Source organism: Sus scrofa, chromosome 3 (genome assembly GCF_054392235.1).
Source record: "Sus scrofa isolate SSC_HxYL_T2T_F1_AM1 chromosome 3, Sscrofa_HxYL_maternal_Yorkshire_Landrace_v2.0, whole genome shotgun sequence".
In the NCBI taxonomy this organism is placed as follows: domain Eukaryota; kingdom Metazoa; phylum Chordata; class Mammalia; order Artiodactyla; family Suidae; genus Sus; species Sus scrofa.
The window spans coordinates 85,388,197-85,408,932 of record NC_139385.1 but is presented as its reverse complement, the minus strand read 5'-3'; the positions used below and the strand labels follow the sequence as shown (position 1 = coordinate 85,408,932).

The following is a 20,736-nucleotide window of genomic DNA, read 5'->3' as shown; positions in this document are numbered from 1 at the left end:
CCTGTCTACCTAAACATGATGGCATTCTTCCAGAAGCTCAGGTGCCTAATTTCCAAGGACGTCAGTGTGGACTCTGGCTTATAAATTAGTCCATCTTTGATTAATACTTAATAAATCATGCATTTTGGCATTGTCTTTTGGGTTCCCCTTGGGACAGTGCTGGATGGAGAATTTAATAAACACCCACTAAGTCAGTTACCTTGAACGTCAGCCCACTGATGGGTTGGTTTGAGTGGTGGGCCTCTTGGCTGATGTCAGCATTTCCTGGTTGATGTCATGTGCTTACACGTATGTGGTGAAACATACTGCTGCTGACCCCCCCTGAAGCCCCTGGCCACTGTCTGAACACCAGTCTCCTGTCTCAACTCATTTTATGAAGTTCTGGCTTTGCAGCTGCTCCATCTGGAAACCACCACACATATTCATTTTACTATATGCAGGGGATTGAGCGACACCTTTGTTAAAGATGTAATAAAAGCAAGAGACTGAGACCACAAGAAAGGGAAAGGGGAATGATAATAATGTGCACCATCCACCGAGCATCCCCTCTGGGTCAGATGTTTTGCAGACAATGCTGCTCATCATGATTCAGTTCCTGCAAGACTAGTGTCATTGCTCCCATCTCACAGACGAGGACCGTGGCGATCAGGGCAGTTTGGGAACTTAGATCCTCATAGTCAGAAAAAGGCAGGTCTGGGGCCCACCTTGGACAACAGCTCTGGGCTTGCATGCAGTGAGGGAGGAAGCTGATGGCGCCATGAAGACAGAAGCCCAGTTACTCTGCCATGAACCTCTGGCTACCCAAGCACACTGCCCACAGCCCTTATCACCATCTGGCCATATTCCCAAATATCCCACTCTCCCTTCACTCCCCTCCCTAACCCAGCCCTTAGAGAAGAGATACATTCCAGATCCCTCTCCCCAGAGCCTCACCCCTCCCTCCAGTTTCCAGGCATTTCCTGTTTTAAAATCCTCACTGCCTCTGGATTGATGGGAAATCAGCACTGGGCAGTAATGACCCTCCTCAGAGATATTTTTTAAAGAAATTTGGAGCCAGTGTTGAGTGGGTGAGCAAAATCATGGCTTCATGTTTTCCAAAGACCTTCAGCAGGCTTCCCACGATGGCCAGGAAGTGGAGGCAGATCAAATGATAGTTTGAAGAGGGCTTAGCCTCTGCCTCTTGATTCATCAACGACCATCCTTTTAGGTGACTGGAAACTCCATCTTCTAGCTGGTGTTAGTACAGCCTCAAGTCAATAACCTGTCTCCATATAAAAAAAAAAAAAAAAAAAATTTTTTTTTTTAAATATCCTGTCTCCACATACTGACATGACATCTTAGGTTATCGGTAGCCTGGGTGACAGCAGTAGGATCCAAAGCCCAAATGAGGTCCCAGAATAATCATCAAATCAAAGGTGATATGTGCTTAGTAGGAGGGAGAGGGGAGGAAGAACTGTCTGGTAGGCAGCCTGCCCTGCCGCCAGGAAAGTGTTTCAACTAAATTAAGGAACTGGTCCCATAGACAGCACCTGAGCAGCCATCCACAAAGTGGTCCAGGCCAGCCCTGAGGCTAAGACCTCAAACAATTGGTAATGACTTTTGTTTTATCAGAATCCTTCAGGGAGAAGGACTGCACGTAGGGGATCCAACATTCTGATAATAAGCTTGGGGTGTGAGAGGAGGGAGCCTTCCCAGGACATGGTGCAGTCAGAGTGGATAATGGCCAAACTATCTGTAAAAGACTCTAAATTGAATTAACTGCAAGGGTGCAGGAGATTTCTTTTTATAAATGGGGTGTGCAAGTTGGAGCTAAGACAGGCTGCTTATTGTCACCCTCCTGTCCTCCTGCCCTGTCCTCCCATGTGTCTCCCATCCTCTCGTTGGTTAGAAGGGCCTCCCCATTGCTTGCCTGCCCTGCGTGTCCACATGCCTGTCCTTAACCCCGATGATGGGGCATGTGCAGAGTCCAGTCTTGTGATACTCTTATGTAAATCTTGGTACCTCTTAAATTTCTGGGCCCTTGAAAGGAATCCCTGGTTATCCCTTCTTTGCTGCCCTCTCTTGGGACTCAGTCTGCCTGATCATCACACCCTCCCCCCATGGGTACCACCTGGGGCCAGTGACAGTTAATGGGATGGCCAACAGTTTGAGTGTGGTCCCTACCTGACTTATCTCTGCAGTACTATCTTCACTTCTGTTGTGTACAATTCTTTGTTACACATGCAGAGGTTTAGATGGATGGCTGAATGGTTTCATCATGAATGACGAGATGAATATGGGAGTGAATTCATTTGCAGGATAGCTACCTGGGGTAAAGGATGAAGCTGTTACCTGAGAAACATTTTTTTTTCTCTATACGAAACTACAGCAGACACAGCTACGTGTGGAACCCTCAGCCTGGCTCATGCTCTAACTGACTGAGCTCCTCTGCCCAAAGAGACACTGGCCTTGCTTGGGCCCATTACTATGGTAATGATGGCCACACCACCCAGACATCTCTGGCAAGCAGGCCTCTTGGAAAGCAGGCAGCTGGAGATTTCCACTGACTTGTTCTTGTTCTTTTCTTTGCAGATTATCAAGGAGGTCCCTCCACCCCCAGCGGAGGAAAGTGAGGTGAGTGACCAGAACTGGGGCTGGCCCGGTGGACAGGGTGGCAGAGTGGGGCAGGGAGGTGACTGGGCTGGCCCGAGACCTGAGTCTGGCCCCTGCAATGCAGAGCTCAGTGGGGCCGGGACTCCCATTGCATACAGAGCGGGAGGAGGTCTTTGCCTCTTTGCTAACCAAGGATAAAAAGGAACTCAGCTGAACTGGCAGCCATAGGCAGAATGGTTTGTGGAAGGTTTTCTCCTTGCAGGGATAAAATTTGAGATGCTTTTATCAATACAACTATTTGGAGCCCCAAAGTACTGATTTTTCCTCTGAAACACACACTCGATGGATCTTTCTTCTCCCTGTAGAGACCTGTTTTATGTGGTTAAGTCAGGGTGCATTCACCACATTCTCCAAACAATCAGGGGTTCTAGCAACAGATTGATGTTGGAGTATGACATTGTTCTTTAATTTAAAACAGTGTTACTTAAAGATTTGCCAGGCAGCAAGGAAAATATACTGGAGGGGGATATTCTAATATCCTGGCCTTGCAAAAGATATTAGATCCTCATCACTCGAAGGAAGGAAAAATACTTTAGACTCCACCGTAAACTGTCCAACAAGCGGGTCTGGTGCGTGTGTGGCCTGGAGGCATTAAAGGTTAACAATGGTGAGTTGCATCCCTGGGCAGGAGGGCCTGCCCGGTGCTTTTCCTGATCCTCTGATGACTCCTGGGACAGCTGGCCTCCCTCCATGGGACCCTCACTTACAAGCAAATTTAGTGATATCAGAAGATATAATGGGGAGGGTTCAAATGTATTATCCTTAATCCCTGAAGTCGATTGTATGCGAAGTAAGCACCAACTCCTCACCATTCCTCTTTCCAAGGCCTTTGTCAAGTTGCCTATATACAGAAGAAAAAAAAAAATGATGAGATTTAAAATTCCATGTGGCTCTTATATCCTGAACTATAAGCATGTAAGCTAAGGGATTTAATAGCTGCAATCAATTAAAGCGCATCTGTTGGAATGCTAACTTTCTGCCCAGAAATCAGGGGAGGAAATTACATCGCTGTGCACAGAGGAGGGAGAGGAAAAAACCTCTTTAATCCTTCAAGAGAAAGCACTGTGGCTGGTTCCTCGGGTTCCAGTTTGGCTGGGTTTCCATTGTGTGCAGCTGTCTCTGATACTCCTGGAGAAAAATAGGGCAGAAAGCTTTCAATGAGGTTGCTCTATTTGCCCTGAGGTGAAAAATGTTCCCTTCACTCATTATGTTCAATCAGCGGAGTTATTGCCCTTTCTTCTGCTGCTGGCTCTGCACTTGCCTTTGGAAGCTGACATGGCAGCCACTGTGGCCAAATACATCAGGGGACTTAGGTCTGAGACTGTGGGGGATGGACCCCAGGCCCCAGCATCTAACATAAGTTTCCATACACAGAGCAAGCTCAGTAAGTACTTGTAGAACAAAGTCCTGTACACAACAATACAATTTTGGGGGTGGGGGGGGGACAAACAATAAACCACTGAGAAAGAATAGCTAAAAGCAAGAGGAAAGAAGTTGGGTTTTTGCAACTTCTTCAATGTTCTTTTTTTTTTTTTTCTTTTGTCCTTTTGCCTTTTCTAGGGCTGCTTCTGCGGCATATGGAGGTTCCCAGGCAAGGGGTCGAATTGAAGCTACAGCCGCCAGCTTACACCACAGCCACAGCAATGTGGGACCCACACCACAACTCACGACAACACCAGATCCTTTACCCACCGAGTAAGGCCAGGGATCGAACCCACAACCTCATGGTTCCTAGTCGGATTCGTTAACCACTGCACCACGACGGGAACTCCTCATCCAGTATTCTTAAGGAAGGCACACTTTCACCTGAAGAAGGCAGACTTGGTTTCGTCATTGAAACAGAAGGACAGCGTGGGGACCCTTGAGACCTCAAGTGTTGTCTTAGACCTACAGGAGCCCCTGGGGAGCTGCAGGCTGTACTAATTACCTGGGCATGCGTGCTGGCCCTGAGAGCTCCTTGGTCCTTTGAGTTAAACAGCCCTAATCTCCTTCCTAATGTGTTTTGGCAGAAAACAAAATAAATAAACCCCACAGAAGGGAGTTCCCATCATGGCTCAACAGTAATGAACCTGGCCTTACCTAGTAGGTCAGGGATCCAGTATTGATGTGAGCTGCGGTGTAGGTTGCAGACACAGCTTGGATCCCACCCTGCTGTGGCTGTCGAGTAGGCCGGTGGCTATATCTCTGATTGGACCCCTAGCCTGGAAACTTCCATATGCCTTGGGTGCAGCCCTGAAAAGAGAAGAAGAGAAGAGAAGAGAAAAGAAAACAAAAGAAAATCCCACAGAAACAAATTATAGCTTAGTCCATACACACTATTTTACATAATGCCCTGACAATCATAGACTGAATCTAAACAACCTTTCTCCACTCTAGCTCCCCATGTTCAAATCCCACCAGGCCTTCAAGCACAGTTCCTGTGCTTTATTTCCTTCCACCAGAGCTAATTTCTCCCTTCTCCACATTCCCAGGCTATTTTATTGACTTTTCTTTCTGCATCAAAATTTAAGACCATTAGCTATACTTAAAGGTTGAGATCTATCTCTCATTAACTTAACCCCAAACAGCTAAACACAGTAGGTAACATTCAATTTAATAGCTATATGAGGTCAAACACTCTGCCGTAGATATAAACAATATAAATTACCCAAACTTTCATCGGTTCTATAAGCATCCCATCCTAACGCAGGTAAATCCACTCTTTGAATAACTAGAGAATGAGCACAACTTTACAATGAGCTCTCAGTGATCCTCTTTAATAGGGAATATCAAAGTGCATAATATAAAAAGGCATGACTTTTTTTTGTTATTTCCCCAATACTTTTTTTTTTCTACTGTACAACACGGTGACCCAGTTACACATATATGTACACATTCTATTTTCACACATTATCATGCTCCATCATAAGTGACTAGACATAGTTCCCAGTGCTACATAGCAGCATCTCATTGCTAATCCATTCCAAAGGCAATAGTTTGCATCTATTAACCCCAAGTTCCCAATCCACCCCACCCCCTCCCTCTTGGCAACCACAAGTCTATTCTCCAAGTCCAGGAATTTCTTCTCTGTGGAAAGGTTCATTTGTGGAAAAGGCATGACTTTTTGAGGTTCCCATGCAACCAACAGTAATCTCTCTGTATAAAGAGAGGACAGAAAAAATTACTTGAAATTTTAGGCTCTCAGTAAAAGCAAAGAAGCTCAGTTTTAACAACTAAGAAGGGCATGTCCTGGATTGAGGGTCTTCTCTATTTGGCAACAGTGAGGATTCCTTACTAAGTCTCAAGTTATTCCAAATAATGGGCAATTTATGGGAGAATTGGTAATGGGTACTTTGCTGGTTTAGTTGTGAATGTCATCACTTTCCATGGATTTTCTGACTATGAGAGGAAGCGGGATGGGTATTGAAGGCATTGACACTGGGTGGGCATCTGATTCACAATAAGCACCTGACTTTGAATGAAGAATATATTTCCAGGTTTATCATCATGTTCATGGAGTCTAACAATTTCTCTGAGGCTAGAAAACTGAGCTACAGAAAAATTAAATAACTTGTCTAGACCAGACAAATTGAACTCCTTTATAGCAGCAGGCCTGGTGCCTCTCACAGATGTGTCTACACAGACAGCCAGACTAGCCTCCCATTCTGGAGGGGTGAAGGGCCAAGCTACTGCCAGGCATCTTTTTTCCCGTGGACATTTGACACACACTGATACACACACACAAACACATAATTCAAGGGCGAGCATACACATTTACTTCAATCAGAAATTCTAGAACAGACCCAGAATTCAGTAGTTTAAAAGGAACATTGCTTTAAAAAAAAAAAAAACAAGCACATAATTCTTTATTGAAGAACGTAGGACAGTCATTGTGTGGGTCTTAATCATTGTGTGTGTGAACAGATATGACGGTGTCATGACATGTCTGTTACGTCAGTTGGAATTTTTTTTGTATTTACACGCACCTGTCACTGGATTTTTCTGACTCACCAATTCACTTCTAGGAATTCATCTCCAAGACTGAAGGTTACCTCTCTGGCTTATCTCTAAAGACTTCAGATGAGACAACACAGCCAGATGTATTTGAGATCTGCCCTTCAGAGCCTCTTAGGCCTGGGAGTTTCTGTGACCTTAGTCCTTTATTTCATGTCATCACTCTCACAAAACTTACTCCCCTATAAATGTAAACAAGCTTGTTGACAGCTGTCTTCTCTGTATTTTTCCCAAAATGTAACACTGTGCAGTGGGGGCTCAACTACAGTTGCTTGAGTGAGTGAAGAAAGGAACAGGCAAATACAGGGCCCTTGTTTGGGGCTACAGGGCTCATCATAAGGGTTAAATTATGTCACAGTTTAGTGAAGTTTTCAATGAATTCAAAGTCTGATTTAAAACTATTTTCTTGGACTCGATTCTGTTTTAGTTGCCGTCTCCTTTCCATAGATAGCTCCCACTGGTACCCACAGTGAATTGGAGGTTGAGAGCCTATTTGCGTCAAACTGTCCATCTAGCTCTTCTACCAAATGGATATCAGAGAAGCAAGAATGTTAAAGAACTTGTAGGGAGTTCCCTTTGTGGCTCAGCAGTTAATGAACCCGTCTAGGATCCGTGAGGATGTGGGTTTGATCCCTGGCCTTGCTCAGTGGGTTAAGGATCCAGCCTTGCTGTGAACTGTGGTATAGGCTGCAGATGCGGCTCGGATCCCTGGTTGCTGTGGCTGTGGCATAGGCTGGTGGCTACAGCTCTGATTAGACCCCTAGCCTGGGAACCTCCATATGCTGCAGGTGCGCCCCTAAAAAGAAAAAAAAAAAAAAAACTTGTGGACTGAGTCTCAGAGGGCCACCATACACACAACTCCAGGGGGCACTATTCACATCGCAGTCTGTAGGGAGAGGTGATCTCACCCACTCTGCTCACTGATTTGCTTACTAGCTAGTAATTAAATATTTGTTGAGTGAATGAAGATCAATACAAGGAACCGTGGCAAACACATGAAGGGAGCATAGAATTCCTGGGGAATGATGGGGCTCTTTACAGAATAAGTTACATTCAAGCAATTTCTTAAAAGATGGGCAGAAAGGAGAGACTCGTGTTCCAAGCATATGGAGCTGTGAATGTTGAAGCTTGGAGCTACACAAAAGCCTGGCATGACTGGAAAGATGGGAGAGTTTCAGTGTGTGAGGACAGCATAATCCAGTTATAGGCTAACCAAATGTGTGTATCAGACTTCATCTTTTGCAACTATTTTTTCATTAAGCAGAGCTCTGACTGACAGCATGCCCAGGTCTGCCTGAGGACAAGCAGTCAGAATGGGCCTCTACGAATATATATGAGTAATGGGCTGCCACTTGTGTTACCCAAACATCAGCCAACTGGATGTCTGGGGCCACCACATCCTTTAAAATTTAAACATGACTTCCCCTAATAGGAAACCAGCATCCCTCCCTAATCTCTGCGGTTTCTCCAGGCACCACTGACTCTTCTTGCTTCTTCTGTGTTATCTCCTTTCCTTCATTTGCTAGACACCATCTAACCCAATTCCTCCCCTCCCCAAAGCCACCGATGGCACAAGGCCATCTGCGTAGGAAGTTTTACTGAAGATTTAAAAGTACGAGTGAGTTACAACACAGTGCAGCCAATTAATAACTTCCGACAGAATATTAAACAGCCCCTTCTTTACCCTCATGTCTTTCCACTCCTGGAATGTTCTCGTGATGGCCTCAGGCCCTGGCAGTTTCCTGGAGTTCAGGTCTACGCTTTTGCTCATCTTCTACTGGACTGCCCACAAACCCCTGAGTCCTGTTGACTCAGAGCAATTCAGCTTATCCAGTTCCTCCTCCATTTATCATAGAGGATTTCTGTCCTGGTGGGTTTTCCCCTCCCTGCTATGTCCTGAAAGGACAGTACGACCAGGGGGACTCCCCCTAAAGCCCTTCTGTTTAATTAGATCTAGAGATTCACCTCAGATGCCACCAGTTCTGTTCATGGAATTTCTGGGGATGACTTTAGTCCATCAGTTTTTGGCCAAATGAAAGAAAAAAAAAAAAAAAAAAACACATCAAAGATTCCCTTGAATTCTGAAGATTGCAAAACCCTCCCGTCTCAGAATGCGTAAACAGAGCCATGGTAACTGCAGGGAAATTCTGACTCTCCCTTTGGTCAAACCCTGGGCCTTTGTGTTGTCCTTTGCTGTTGTTGTTTGAGTTTGGCAGGCGAGCTCGGGTCAGGGGATCAGAGGCAGGCTTGGTGGATCAGGAGCGCGTGGAACTGCTGCGGTCTCGGCATTTCCTGTGTGGGCTACTGGCCTCTGCACATGCGCAGAGGGCCAGCCCAGCCTGGGTACCCAGGCAGCATGATGAACTAGAGAAAGGCGAGAGGGCAGATCCGTGTGCGAATACGGGAGGAAATCCTGCACAAGGCATCAGCAAGCCAGATCAGAGCCTCACTCTGCTGAACTCTTCATTTCTCTGGATCCGACTGTCCTCTTCTGTGCAACGCAGAGGCTCAGTTGAATGCTTTCTAACGTTTGTGCTCCTGTCATTCAAGAAATTAGGAAGCTCATATGACCACTCCAGTCTGCTATTGCATAGAGTAGCTTTATTCTTGGAATTTCTTACATTCTCGGTGCTGCTCTGTTCAGTTTAGGGTGACTTAATTTCAGAGAAGTCCTTTGAAAACGGCCCTAGACCAGGGATACCCAGGCTTTTTGAAGCCATATTTCATATATGACACACAAACACACTCTGCTGGTAAAGTTTAACCATGTGTGGAAAATATCTAAGTCCCTGGTTGACAGCAGAAGCTTTCTGAAATTATAAGATAAAATACTGTGAACTATAGTGTTTTCTTTCTTGGGTTTTTATTTTTTTTGCTTAATTTTCATTTATTATTTTGCTATATTTTGTAGTCAGACATCTTCAAAATTGCAGCTACAAAGGGTGAGATGTTGAAAACTAGCATTTACTTGAAAGTATCAAAGGATTAGAAAAGCAAAATGCAAAGGGACAAAATCGAGAACTTTGTCAACACTGAGAAGCAATCAAACAAGAGTTTGGCTGCTTGGGCTCAAGTCCAGCTTCTCCACATCCAGCCTGGGTCACTAAGTCATTTAACCTCTCTATTCCCCATCTCTAAAATGGGTGTAAATGCACCACCTACCACACTGGCTACTTGTGAGATGACTGGGCTAATATAGGCCAAGCACTCAGAAGAGGGAGCAGCACATGCGTGGTAAAGGATATATAAACTGAGCTGTGGTTATCACAAATTCAATTATTGAGCACCTATGTGTTCCAGGCTCTGCATAAGACTTAGAATGCAAGAGTCAACAGAATCCACTGTGCCCTCAGGGCTCACTGTCCCACATCTAAGAAGGACAGATAAGTTTAAAAGAAACACAGAGAAATTGACCTGTTCTAGTCAGCTGCCAGAATATTGGAAGTCCTCTGGTCAGCTATGATCATTGTCCTTCAGATATATTCATTTTTTTTAATGTTTAAAAAGAAGCCTGCCAAGTTCCCGTCATGGTGCAGTGGAAACAAATCAGACTAGGATTTGTTCAATCCCTGGCCTCTCTCAGGGGGTTAAGCATCTGGCATTGCTGTGAGCTGTGGTGTAGGTCACAGACGCGGCTTGGATCCCGAGTTGCTGTGGCTGTGGTGTGGGCAGGCAGCTGTAGCTCCGATTGGACCCCTAGCCTAGGCACCTCCATATGCCACATAAATAAAAAGAAAGAAAGAAAGAAGACTGCCCATTGCAAGCGCAGCAGTTCAGCCTGGGAGTCTTAACATGCTGTATGTTATGGTTTTGTTTTGTCACCTCTGGCTCTGATCTCTCTTCTGCTGACCCTTGCTTTGGACCTTGCCCCTTTGTGAGACGCCCCTTTCCACACAGTAGTGGCCCCACATGGGACTCCGCTCTGCCTCCCCAAATGCCTCCAATGTAAGGCTGTGGGAAGCAGGCTTGGTCTGAGCTCATTCTGCGCTGCAGCCCCCTTTTCCAGCTTCCGTTCCCTATCCAAAAGGGAAACTAGGTCACCACCCAACAGACCATCCATGACCATAGATGGTGAGTTTTTCTCCCCACATCAGGAGCAATCACAGTACCAAAATGAGGAACAGTTTTGCTAATTATCCTTCCCCTTTTCTAGCCACAAACTTACAAGCTCCTCCCATTTTCTCCCTTCATCTTAAAAAAATACAGTAAGTGCTATAGTAAGTGTCACTAGGCTATGTTGCAGACATGGCGTTAACTGCTTTATTTAAATCCTCTTGTTGAATTTATTCATAAATTCAGCAGATAATTCCTGGGCATTTACCACGTACCAGGTTCTGGTCCAAGAGCTGCCAGTGCAATGGTAAATAGGACAAATAAATGGCAGCTTCCTTGGAACTTACATTCCAGTGTGGAGAGACAGACGATAAATAAATCTCCAGCCATGATAAGAGCTGTAATGAAAAAGAAAACAGATTGATGGGATGAAGAGACTTGGGCTGCTTGAGAAGGAAGTCCGGGGAAGAGCTCTCTGAGGAGTGATAAGAAAGATCCAACCATGAGAAGACCAGGGGGAAAAGCATTCCTGGACAAGGGATAGCTTGTGTCTAGCCCCAAGAGAGGAGTGCGCTCAGGCTGGGTATTCAAGGGCTAGACACAGGGCAAGCCTCCGGAATGCAGGGAGGAGGAGAGCGTGGTAAGGAGGAAGGCTGGGGAGGTGAGCCAAGGCCGGAGCTCGCAAGGCAGAGTCCGGGTTTGGAATTTATTCTGCTGCTTTGTGCAGAATGGATTGTATGTGACTAAGGGGGCAGCAGGGAAGTCGGTATCCAGGAGAAGCTACCTCAGGAGCCAAGAGGACATTTATGGGGCCTTGGGACCAGGGTGGTGGAGGTGGTGATACAGGTAGAGTTGGAGTAGCTACAAATTTGTGTCAATAGAACTTGCTGGCAAATTGAGGTGCGGTGGGGGGGGGGAGAATTCAAGAGTGACTCCCAGTTGGGGTGGAGGGCTGACTATGGGAGGAACAGATCTGAGGTAGGGAAATCAGCATGTCTTTTTTTTTTTTTATTATTGACCATTTCTCATTTAGTCCTCAGAAAAAATGCAAATTTAAATTTACTAGTTATTCTTATTTTAAGATAAAAAATGTAGTATATTAGGGGGAAAAAAAATCACTAATTTTCATAGGGTCACCCAGAGAGTAAACGGTTAGAGGAACTTCTTCAACAGTCAAATTAAGTGAGATCACAAGTTCCCGCTGCAGGGCAATGGGGTAATGATCCACTTGTCTCTGTAGAGGTGCCAGTTCGATCCCCAGCCTGGTACAGTGGGTTAAGGATCCAGCGTTGCCACACCTGTGGCACGGGTCATGGCTCCAGCTTGGATTCAGTTCCTGGCCCAGGAATTTCCATATGCCACAGGTGTGGCCACAAAAGAAAAAACAAAAGTGAGATCAAAAGGTCTGTTTATCTTAAAATAAAAAGACTTTTTCACAAAAAAAAATCTGTTTATATGTTTTTATAAAAGGACATGTATTAAATTCTCAGTACGTTTCTGCTAAACAAAAGGATATAAGATAGAAGACAGATATTACATCGTCACTTGACAGATTCAGCTCTATTCAGGTTATTGTTGTTCACGGCCATGACCCTCCCTCCAAGGTCTTCTTTGTGTTGAAATGTGGATTCGTTCCCCAGGAGGAGATGTTAGGGCCAAGTCGCCAGGGTTCAGAGGAGTCAGGGATGAAGATGTGAATTCACAAGTCATTAACATGTAGGTGGGACGAGATGAGACAGCCTATAAAAGAGTAGAGATGCAGAAGAGAACAGGTCCCAGGATTGCACCACAATCACAAACAAGGAAAATAAACTAAGATAGGTTAAGAGATTTGCCCAAGGCCCCAGTGTAAATGGTAGCCCTGGGATTTCACCCAGGCAGTCGTGTCCTGTCCACTTCGCCACAGTGGACCCATACATACCACTGTGGTGCTCTGCTTCCTTCATGTGTCCCAATCTCTCTGCAGGAAGAAGATGATGATGGTCTGCCTAAGAAAAAGTGGCCAACTGTAGATGCCTCTTACTATGGAGGGCGAGGTGTTGGAGGCATTAAAAGGATGGAGGTGAGGGGACGGCTTCATGTACTCATATCTATGTGCTGGCCATTCAGCGACAGCAAACCAAAGTAAATTGGTGAAATTTCCCACTTGAGATCTAATAGGGATGTGGATTGTGAGGCATCAGATGGAGAGGTGCCCGGTACCGCCTCTTACCTGTGTGCCTCCATATCTTGCCCGTTGGGAGTCAGAGCAGTTCACTCATTGTTTCAAATCCCCCTCCCCACAATGGTTTTCTCTCCCGATGGAGTAAAGTCCAAAGTTCTTGCCTGGTCCCACCACGCCTTTGCACGTGCAGTGCCCCCCGCCTGGACAGTTCCTCCCCCAATAGCCACGCCCCTCACTTGCTCCCTCTGCTCCCGTCTCCACCCTCCCTGTTTCCCTGGTTCCACACCACCCCGCTCTCCCGGCCTTCAGAACCCAGAGGAATCGCACACACCTTGCAGGTAGTGGTAATCCCCACTCTCCAAGGGGCATCCTATTTTATTTTGTCACTTTGGTTTTTTTGTATGTTACTTAACTTTAGGTTCGTTGGGGAGAAAAGGGCTCCACGGAAGAAGGTGCCAAGTTGGAGAAGGCAAAGAATGCAAGAGTCAAGATGCCGGAACAGGAGTATGAATTCCCCGAACCCCGAAATCTCAACAACAACATGCGCCGGCCCTCCTCCCCCCGGAAGTGGTACTCTCCGATCAAGGTGCGCCTCTTTCTACTCAAAAATCCACTCCTGGTAAAACACTTACATAGTAAGAATGGGTATCTTTTGAGATGATAAAAAAACAAAATCCAGCTTATCACAAAGAAATTTCTAAAATCATGGACTTGAAAGTGTAAGGGTGTGCTTTCTCAGTTGTCACAATATCAAGGTGAGAGCTGGGCTTTTTTTAAAAATTGAAATATGGTTGATTTACCATGTCGTGTTACTTTCAGGTAGACAGCAAAGTGGTTCCCTTTTATATATATATTCCATATTCTTTTTCAGATTCTTCTCTCTTATAGGTTATTACAAGATACTGACTATAGTTCTCTGTGCTATGCAGTGGGTCCTTGTTGTTTATTTCATTTATATATACTGGTGTGTATCTGCTAATCCTAAACTCCTAATTTATCCCTCCCCTCCCTTTCCCCTTTGGTAACCACAAGTTTCTTTTCTGTGAATCTGTTTCTGTTTTGTAAAAAGTTTATTTGCTTCATTTTTTTAATTCCACATGGAAGTGATATCATATGATATTTGTCTTTCTCTGTCTGACATTTCACTTAGAGTGATAATCTCTAGGTCCTCCCACATTGCTGCCAAAGGTATCATTTCATTCCTTGGCTGAGTAGTATCCCATTATGTATACATGAATATATCTTTATCCATTCATCTGTTGATGAGCATTTAGGTTGCTTCCATGTCTTTGCTATTGTAAACAGGGCTGCTTTGAACATCGGGGTGCGTTATGTTTTTGTCTTTTCCGAATATATGCCCAGGAGTGGGAGCTGGGCTTTTTTAAATCGCCATGGCAAAGTGATGGAATGAGAGTGGACTAGGAGAAAGTGACTTTGGTAGTAACCCCAGAAGATCCTTATAATTTTCAGTAATGTCTCATAACTTCCATAGTCTAACAATGGCAGGATTCTCCTTGATGCCAAATCCCTGCTCCTCTTGCCATAATGTAAGCCCAGTCCCCTTTATTCAAGCCAAGCACTGGTATATCAGGACACAGTAGTGGACTGAGCTGGCCTGTGATCCAGTAGTCACGTTTCCTGGCTATGAGCAAAACCCCTTACTTCTCTGGTGTCCCTCTTCCCCCCAAGGTCCAAAGCTTAATTAAAACCTTCTTTGGCTTATTAGGAAATTTCAGCCGGAGGAGGCAGTTAATGCTTCCTGAAGACCTCTTTTCTCTTTCTCTTTTTCTCTTGGGTGCAGATGTCTTTGAATTCATGTGATTCACTCAATACCCTTGCTCGTCTGTCTTGCTTTTAAGCATCTGCACTATGGCAGTTGTCAGAGAGCATTAGAAAATCACACTGAAAAGCCTGACATAATCTGTCCCCATAGGCTCATTTCCCACCAGGGGGAGGTGAGTGAGGTAAGTAGAGTCCTTGCTCTGCCCAGGGCTGGAAACCAAGGCTCCAACTCAAGTCTACAACCTCTAGTTCTGTGCAACAGATAGAACTGGGCCAACTCCTCAAACGAAAGATTCAATAAAAGAACCAGGAAGTTCCTGTCATGGCACAGCGGAAACGAATCCATCTGGTAACCATGAGGGTGCTGGTTCGATCCCTGGCAGTCGGGGATCTGGCGTTGCCGTGAGCTGTGGTTTAGGTGGCAGATGCGGCTCAGATCCCATGTTGCTATGGCTGTGGCCGGCAGCTGCAACTCCGATTTGACCCCTAGCCTAAGAACTTCCATATGCTGCATGTGCAGCCCTAAAAAGCAAAAAATAAAAATAAAAAAAAGTAAGAACCAGCTCACATCACCACCCCATACACACACACACACACACACACACACACACACACACACACACACCCTTATCCTTCTAATGACAACAAAAATAATGCTCATCATTCAATGAGATATTCGCTAATTTTAGAGCAGCCCCTCTCCCATGATATCGAAAGAAATAAGCATTTTAATCAGTGGAGCAAAATTGTCTTGGTAGTTGTCTCTGCTCAGCCAAGCTACCTCATGCTCACACTCACGGCAGTGCCTTTTTGTTTTGGTTTGTTGTGTTCAGAGCAGTGAGATTCTTTTTTAAGATAAGCTTCGCCCCCACCTCCACCCCTTAGGCAATAAGTTGAACTCTGGGAAAATGTGGGCAAAATGTAGCTTGCTTGGCCCACAGCTGTTTGCTTCTAATTATTTTCTAATGTGGAACATGCAGTGGCGTGCATGCATCCTCAGACAGGAAGGAGCCAAGTCGAATCTCAAAGATGAAGAAAGGGGATTTTCTCTTATGTCGTTTGCAGGAATCTGTACCTTGTGACTAATACATGTTTAGTGAGAGCCAGGTTTTCGTCTCTGCAATCTTGGATGTTGAGAGAACATTAATTCTATTAGAAGAATCCAGTTGCTGCTGGAGAGCATCTGTGAACTAGTGGGTTAGGACTGAGGTCTATGAAATCAGTGAGGATATAGACAACTCCGCTTAGAAATCTAAAAACACTCCCAGCACCCACTTGGAATTAGTATCAATTCAAAGAGTATGTGTTAGTATCAATTCAAGATGCATGTGTTGAGCATCTATTATGTGCCAAGTACTGCTGGATATTGAATATACAGAGGGTCTCAAACTTGGCTGAGGATCAGAATCACATGGAAGAGCTTTAACAATACAAATTCCCAGGGCTAATTCCCAAACCTGATGACTCAATCTCCTTTCAGAGGCTTCCCTCGCCTTTGCAACCTGCCCACTTTTTCTCATAAAGTGACACTGCTATTTTCCCCAACACCTCCCTTTTCAAATTTCACATCCAAACTCCCTAAGTGATACCCCTGTGTTCCCCCAGTTACTGCTCCCTCTGCAGCCCCCGCTCCCCAACCTTTGGTCATTCTGTATGTACCCTGGTTCTCAAAGTGTGGTCCCTGGACCAGCAGCATCAGCATCCCCCAGGAACATGCTAGGAAAGAACTTTCTCAGGATCCAACCCAGATCTACGGCATCAGCAATTTTCAGGGTGGAGCCCAGCAACCTGAGTTTTCAGAAGCCCATTTAAGAAGTTTTCACCTGTAGTTCCAGCCAGCCTTCCAGAAGGGGCTCCCTCAGGGCATGAACTGTGGGGTGTGGCAAAACAACTATGGTCATACCCCAGAGATTTGTCAGGCATCTCAGCGAGGGGACCATGTTGGGTTTCACATGGATCCATGTTTCCCACAAACTCAGCTGCTGGGTTAATGTTAAGTGGTTGAAAATCTGAGTGTCGAGGAATCACCAAAAAAAGCCAGATGGAAAAAAACCTGTGATGCTGCTGGGCTCGCCAAACACCTCAGCAGGACCCCCTTGTTAGGACATGAGACAGTGTGAATGCGCCTCCTGCTGGTGGAGCAGGTTGTGCCAATGCTTACTGAGCATGCTGCACAAGGTAGGAGAAGGTATCACTGCTCCTGGTTATGAGTCTTCCCTCCACCAGATTTGACCACCCCTGCCCCGGAGGCACCAATTATGCTTAACTCATCTTTGAATCACCAATAAACAACATTGTACCTGGCACAGAAATAGGGATTCCACCATCTGTGGTTAAAGAGCTGAGGCGTGGGATGTAATTATGAAACCACTCCCAGAGCATCATGCCAGGTAAACTTTCTCCTGTCCCCTACACAGATCACTTTGGTACTCTCGGGCCAAGCAAGGCGACCTTCTTCTTGCCATCTCTTTGAAGAGAGGAGAGGAAAAGAGAGCAGTTTATGTGTTTCTGGGTCAGCTGGGGGAAGGCAGGGCTAGAGCAAGGAGGTTTGAAAGTAGAAGCACAGAAAGGATTTCAGAAGTCATAATGTATACCATTAGTCCAGAGGAAGAGAAGACTTGCTACCAGAATTTCAGCCCTCATCCTGTTTAACCCACTGCATGGTCCATGATGAACCCCATTCTAGCCACAATGTCTAGGTCTTGGGCAAACATTCAGCCTCGCGATGTGCCGTAAACGCTGCTTCCCTTTGCTGAACACTCTTGCTGGATTTGTCACAGTCCTGGCAGGAAACTGAAGGCACACTCAGAAGGGTTGAACTCACACAGGTGTGGGCGGGGTTAAAAGAACTAGCAGCAATGGTGAGGCACCCAGGGACTAGCAACAGTGAGGGGTGTTACATCCCTAAGCCTGAAAGCCAAGGAGGGGAGAGGGTGTTAATGGAGCCAGAGAGAGCTACACCCTGGAGAAGAGGCCACCCAATGGGAGCTGGAGCCATAGAGAGGGAGTCAGTAATCTAAACCCACCTTGTTCCCTGTTTTTATGTGGCTCACAAGTTAGAAGTGGTTTTTGTATTTTTAAATGATTATATAAGTACCTACATACTATCCTTGAGTTTCCCTCTTAAGCTACAAAGCCTAAAATATGTACCCTCTGGCCCTGAACAGAAAATGTTTGCAGACCCCTGCCTATAAGAACACAGACACTGATGGAGGTGGGGGTCTGGGAAGGAACAGAAGACACAGGTACAGGATCCCCCCTCCCATCTTGCCCCTCTCATCACCTTCTTTTTTTTTTAATTGGAATATATTTGATTTACAATGTTTTGTTAGCTCCAGGTTTACAGCAGAGTGATTTAGCTATATGAATATATATTCAGGGATCTATATCCATATTCATATATATGTATGGATTCTTTTGTAGGTTTTTTCCCTAATAGCTTATTATAAGATATTGAATATAGTTCTCTGTGCTATACAGTAGGTCCTTGTTGGTTACTTAGTTTATATATAGTAATTGTATATGTTAATCCCCAGCTCCTAATTTACCCTTCCTTCCATGTCCCCTTTGATAACCATAAGTCCATTTGCTACGTCTGTGCATCTGTTTCCGTTTTGTATATAAGTTTATTTGTATCAATTTTTTCAGATTCCACATAGAAGCAATATCATTTGATATTTGTCTTTCTCCATCTGACTTACTTCACTTAGTGTGATTATCTCTAGGTCCATTCATGTTGCTGCACATGGCATTATTTCATCTTTTTCTGGCTGAGTGATAGCAATAGTATTTAATATATACACACACATCTTCTTTATCCATTCATCTATTGACTGTCATCTCCTTCCGGTGCCACCTGTTGGCCAGACCAAGGAGAGCTAGATGGTGCCGTCTGTAGAGGTCCGGCTTCCAAGGTGGAGAGGAAGGGAGGCAGAGAAACCCAGACAGTGGATGGAGGCAGGCAGCTCACGGAGGGTAACCCACCTGCTCTCTACCCCCTCTAGAAACAGGGAGAACCCCTCCTCCCAGCACAAAATCTTTGGGAGGTACTGAGAAGAGTCCTCGTTCCCCAGGGAAGGTGGTCAGAATTCTATATGCCTTTAAACACATTTAAATGCTTTTTCATGCATTCCAGGAAATAGATTTGAGGGGCAGAGAAGCCCAGTGGCTAAGCCCTCCCAGAAGGAACCTTCTCGTGCTAAGGAGTCTGCAATGGGCTGCTCTCCGCGTCGCCCAGGCTCATTTAAGGCACTGACCACACTGACCACACTTCACCCTTTCCTCATTCCAGACTCATGATCAGGAAATTTTCCGATATTTGGCCTGAAATGTTCTTTGCTCAGTTTTCACCCCCACCCCCCGGATTTACAGCAATCCCGTGTTTCTCGTTAAATTGGGACTGACCGTTTCAGGCGAGTTAAGTAATACCCAGATGTATGGCCACCAGAAAGATTAAAACCAGGACTGTTTTCTGGTTTGCTGGAAGGCTTGTGGCCTTCAGAGAAAGGGTTTTTCTCCTTTTCCAGTAGCTCCCCCAAGTGACTGGTAGTGACAGAAGTGACAACTGAAGGACAAAAGCCAGACCCAGGCTGGCCTAGCAGACCGGCTGCTCTCTGCAAGAGAGCCAGACCAGCCTGCTTACAGTGCCTGGGAAAGGGCGGTCTTCTGTTCATTTTCCATCAGGCCAACCTGTCGTCCTTGACCTTAGGCATCTTGACCTTGTAATCAAGCAACATTCAGTCGTGAAACTGTATTGAAGGAAGCTGGATATAACCCAGCAAGACACACTGAAGTCTTCAGTGCTGGCAGATGAGCTCTTGATGTTGAACAGACTTTTTGGTCCCTCTCTGGCTACTTTTTAGAATGGTTCCAAACATTTGTTTAAAGACCAAGAGAAAAAAAAAAAAGAGGAAGAAACATGACCCCCCGTGAGTGTGTATGTAAGGAAAGTTTCCAACTTTTGCATTAATCTCTTTCCCTTGAGGGAAAGAAGCATGAATTACAGTATTTACCTTTTTTTTTTTTTTTTGTCTTTTCTAGGGCTGCTCCTGTGGCATATGGAGATTCCCAAGCTAGGGGTCTAATCGGAGTTGTGGCCACTGGCCCATGCCAGAGCCACAGCAACGAGGGATCCAAGCCTTGTGTGCAACCTACACCACAGCTCATGGTAACGCCAGATCCTTAACCCACTGAGCGAGGCCAGGGATCAGACCCTCAACCTCATGGTTCCTAGTCGTATTCACTAACCACCGAGCCACGACAAGAACTCCTTACCATATATTTTAAGGTATAAAAACTTAGTGTTAGTCTCTATCAGTCCCATGAGTTGAACTACCCTCAAAATTCTCCTCCTCTGACTAACTTCCAAGCAGCTGAGGCAGACAAACCAGAAGAGAAGACACAGCTGTTGCCTGGCCAAAAAAAAAAAAAAAAAACCAGCCACAAAGCCCATCCCCCAGGATGCTCTAATGCATGGCCTCAAAACCCCTGAGGGGGCAGTCTTCTGGTTTGGACAGAAACAAAAGGGAGCTCTGACTTAGAACTCAAGGTTGGCCAGCCTTTGTGGATTGAAAGGTATTGATTGCCTGAGGCCGAGGTGGAGGTTGGGAGCCTGCCATTGGTAAATGTCTCATTTTGTAGTCAAAATATGTCAATCCTGTAGGAAAGCAAACTACTTCTAAATGTCAGCTGATACCCCCTACTGGAGGCTTCCCAGGTGGTGGGACAACACTGAGGTTCACCGGAGCAGCTCGGCACTGGTGCTGGAGAGTGAGGACCAGTGTCTTGAAGGCACCATGGAGAAAGGCCTGAGCATGCAGGACACTCAGATCTGAGAAGAAATCGTGGAGGCAACTCAAAGGCTCCCCCCAGTCTGTGGGGGACAGAGCCCAGAGATGCTTGGAAGAATCCGCTGAGGCTCTTCTGGCCCCAAAGGGATGTCATTAATAAGCCCAATAGCTACTGTCTTGAACTGGTAGACTACTGCCTCCTCTCAGAAAATCAAGGTTTCAGTAGCCTGTGTTCTGCACTTCTCTTTAAAAAAAAAAAAAAATTAATTAATCTTCTTCTTGGTTATAAACAACTCTTATTCT

At 45.5% G+C, this 20,736-nt stretch overlaps 1 protein-coding gene across 8 annotated transcripts in view; it reads left to right on the top strand.

Moving 5' to 3' along the window:
- The window catches only part of ANTXR1 (ANTXR cell adhesion molecule 1), a 240,535-nt gene that overhangs the window by 160,624 nt on the left and 59,175 nt on the right, over positions 1-20,736 (top strand). For 6 of the 8 annotated variants that reach the window (XR_014841791.1, XR_014841790.1, XR_014841788.1 and 3 more), the window contains exons 14-16: positions 2,572-2,613; positions 12,665-12,760; positions 13,281-13,448. Coding sequence is in view for 2 of the 8 variants with exons in the window: in XM_003125066.7 (XP_003125114.3) it covers positions 2,572-2,613; positions 12,665-12,760; positions 13,281-13,448 (306 nt within the window). In the remaining 6 variants the exon portion in view is untranslated. Of the gene's footprint in view, positions 1-2,571; positions 4,223-7,409; positions 8,704-12,664; positions 12,761-13,280; positions 13,449-20,736 lie in introns of those variants that run through there. The other 2 variants (XR_014841793.1, XR_014841792.1) reach the window with 2 other exon arrangements.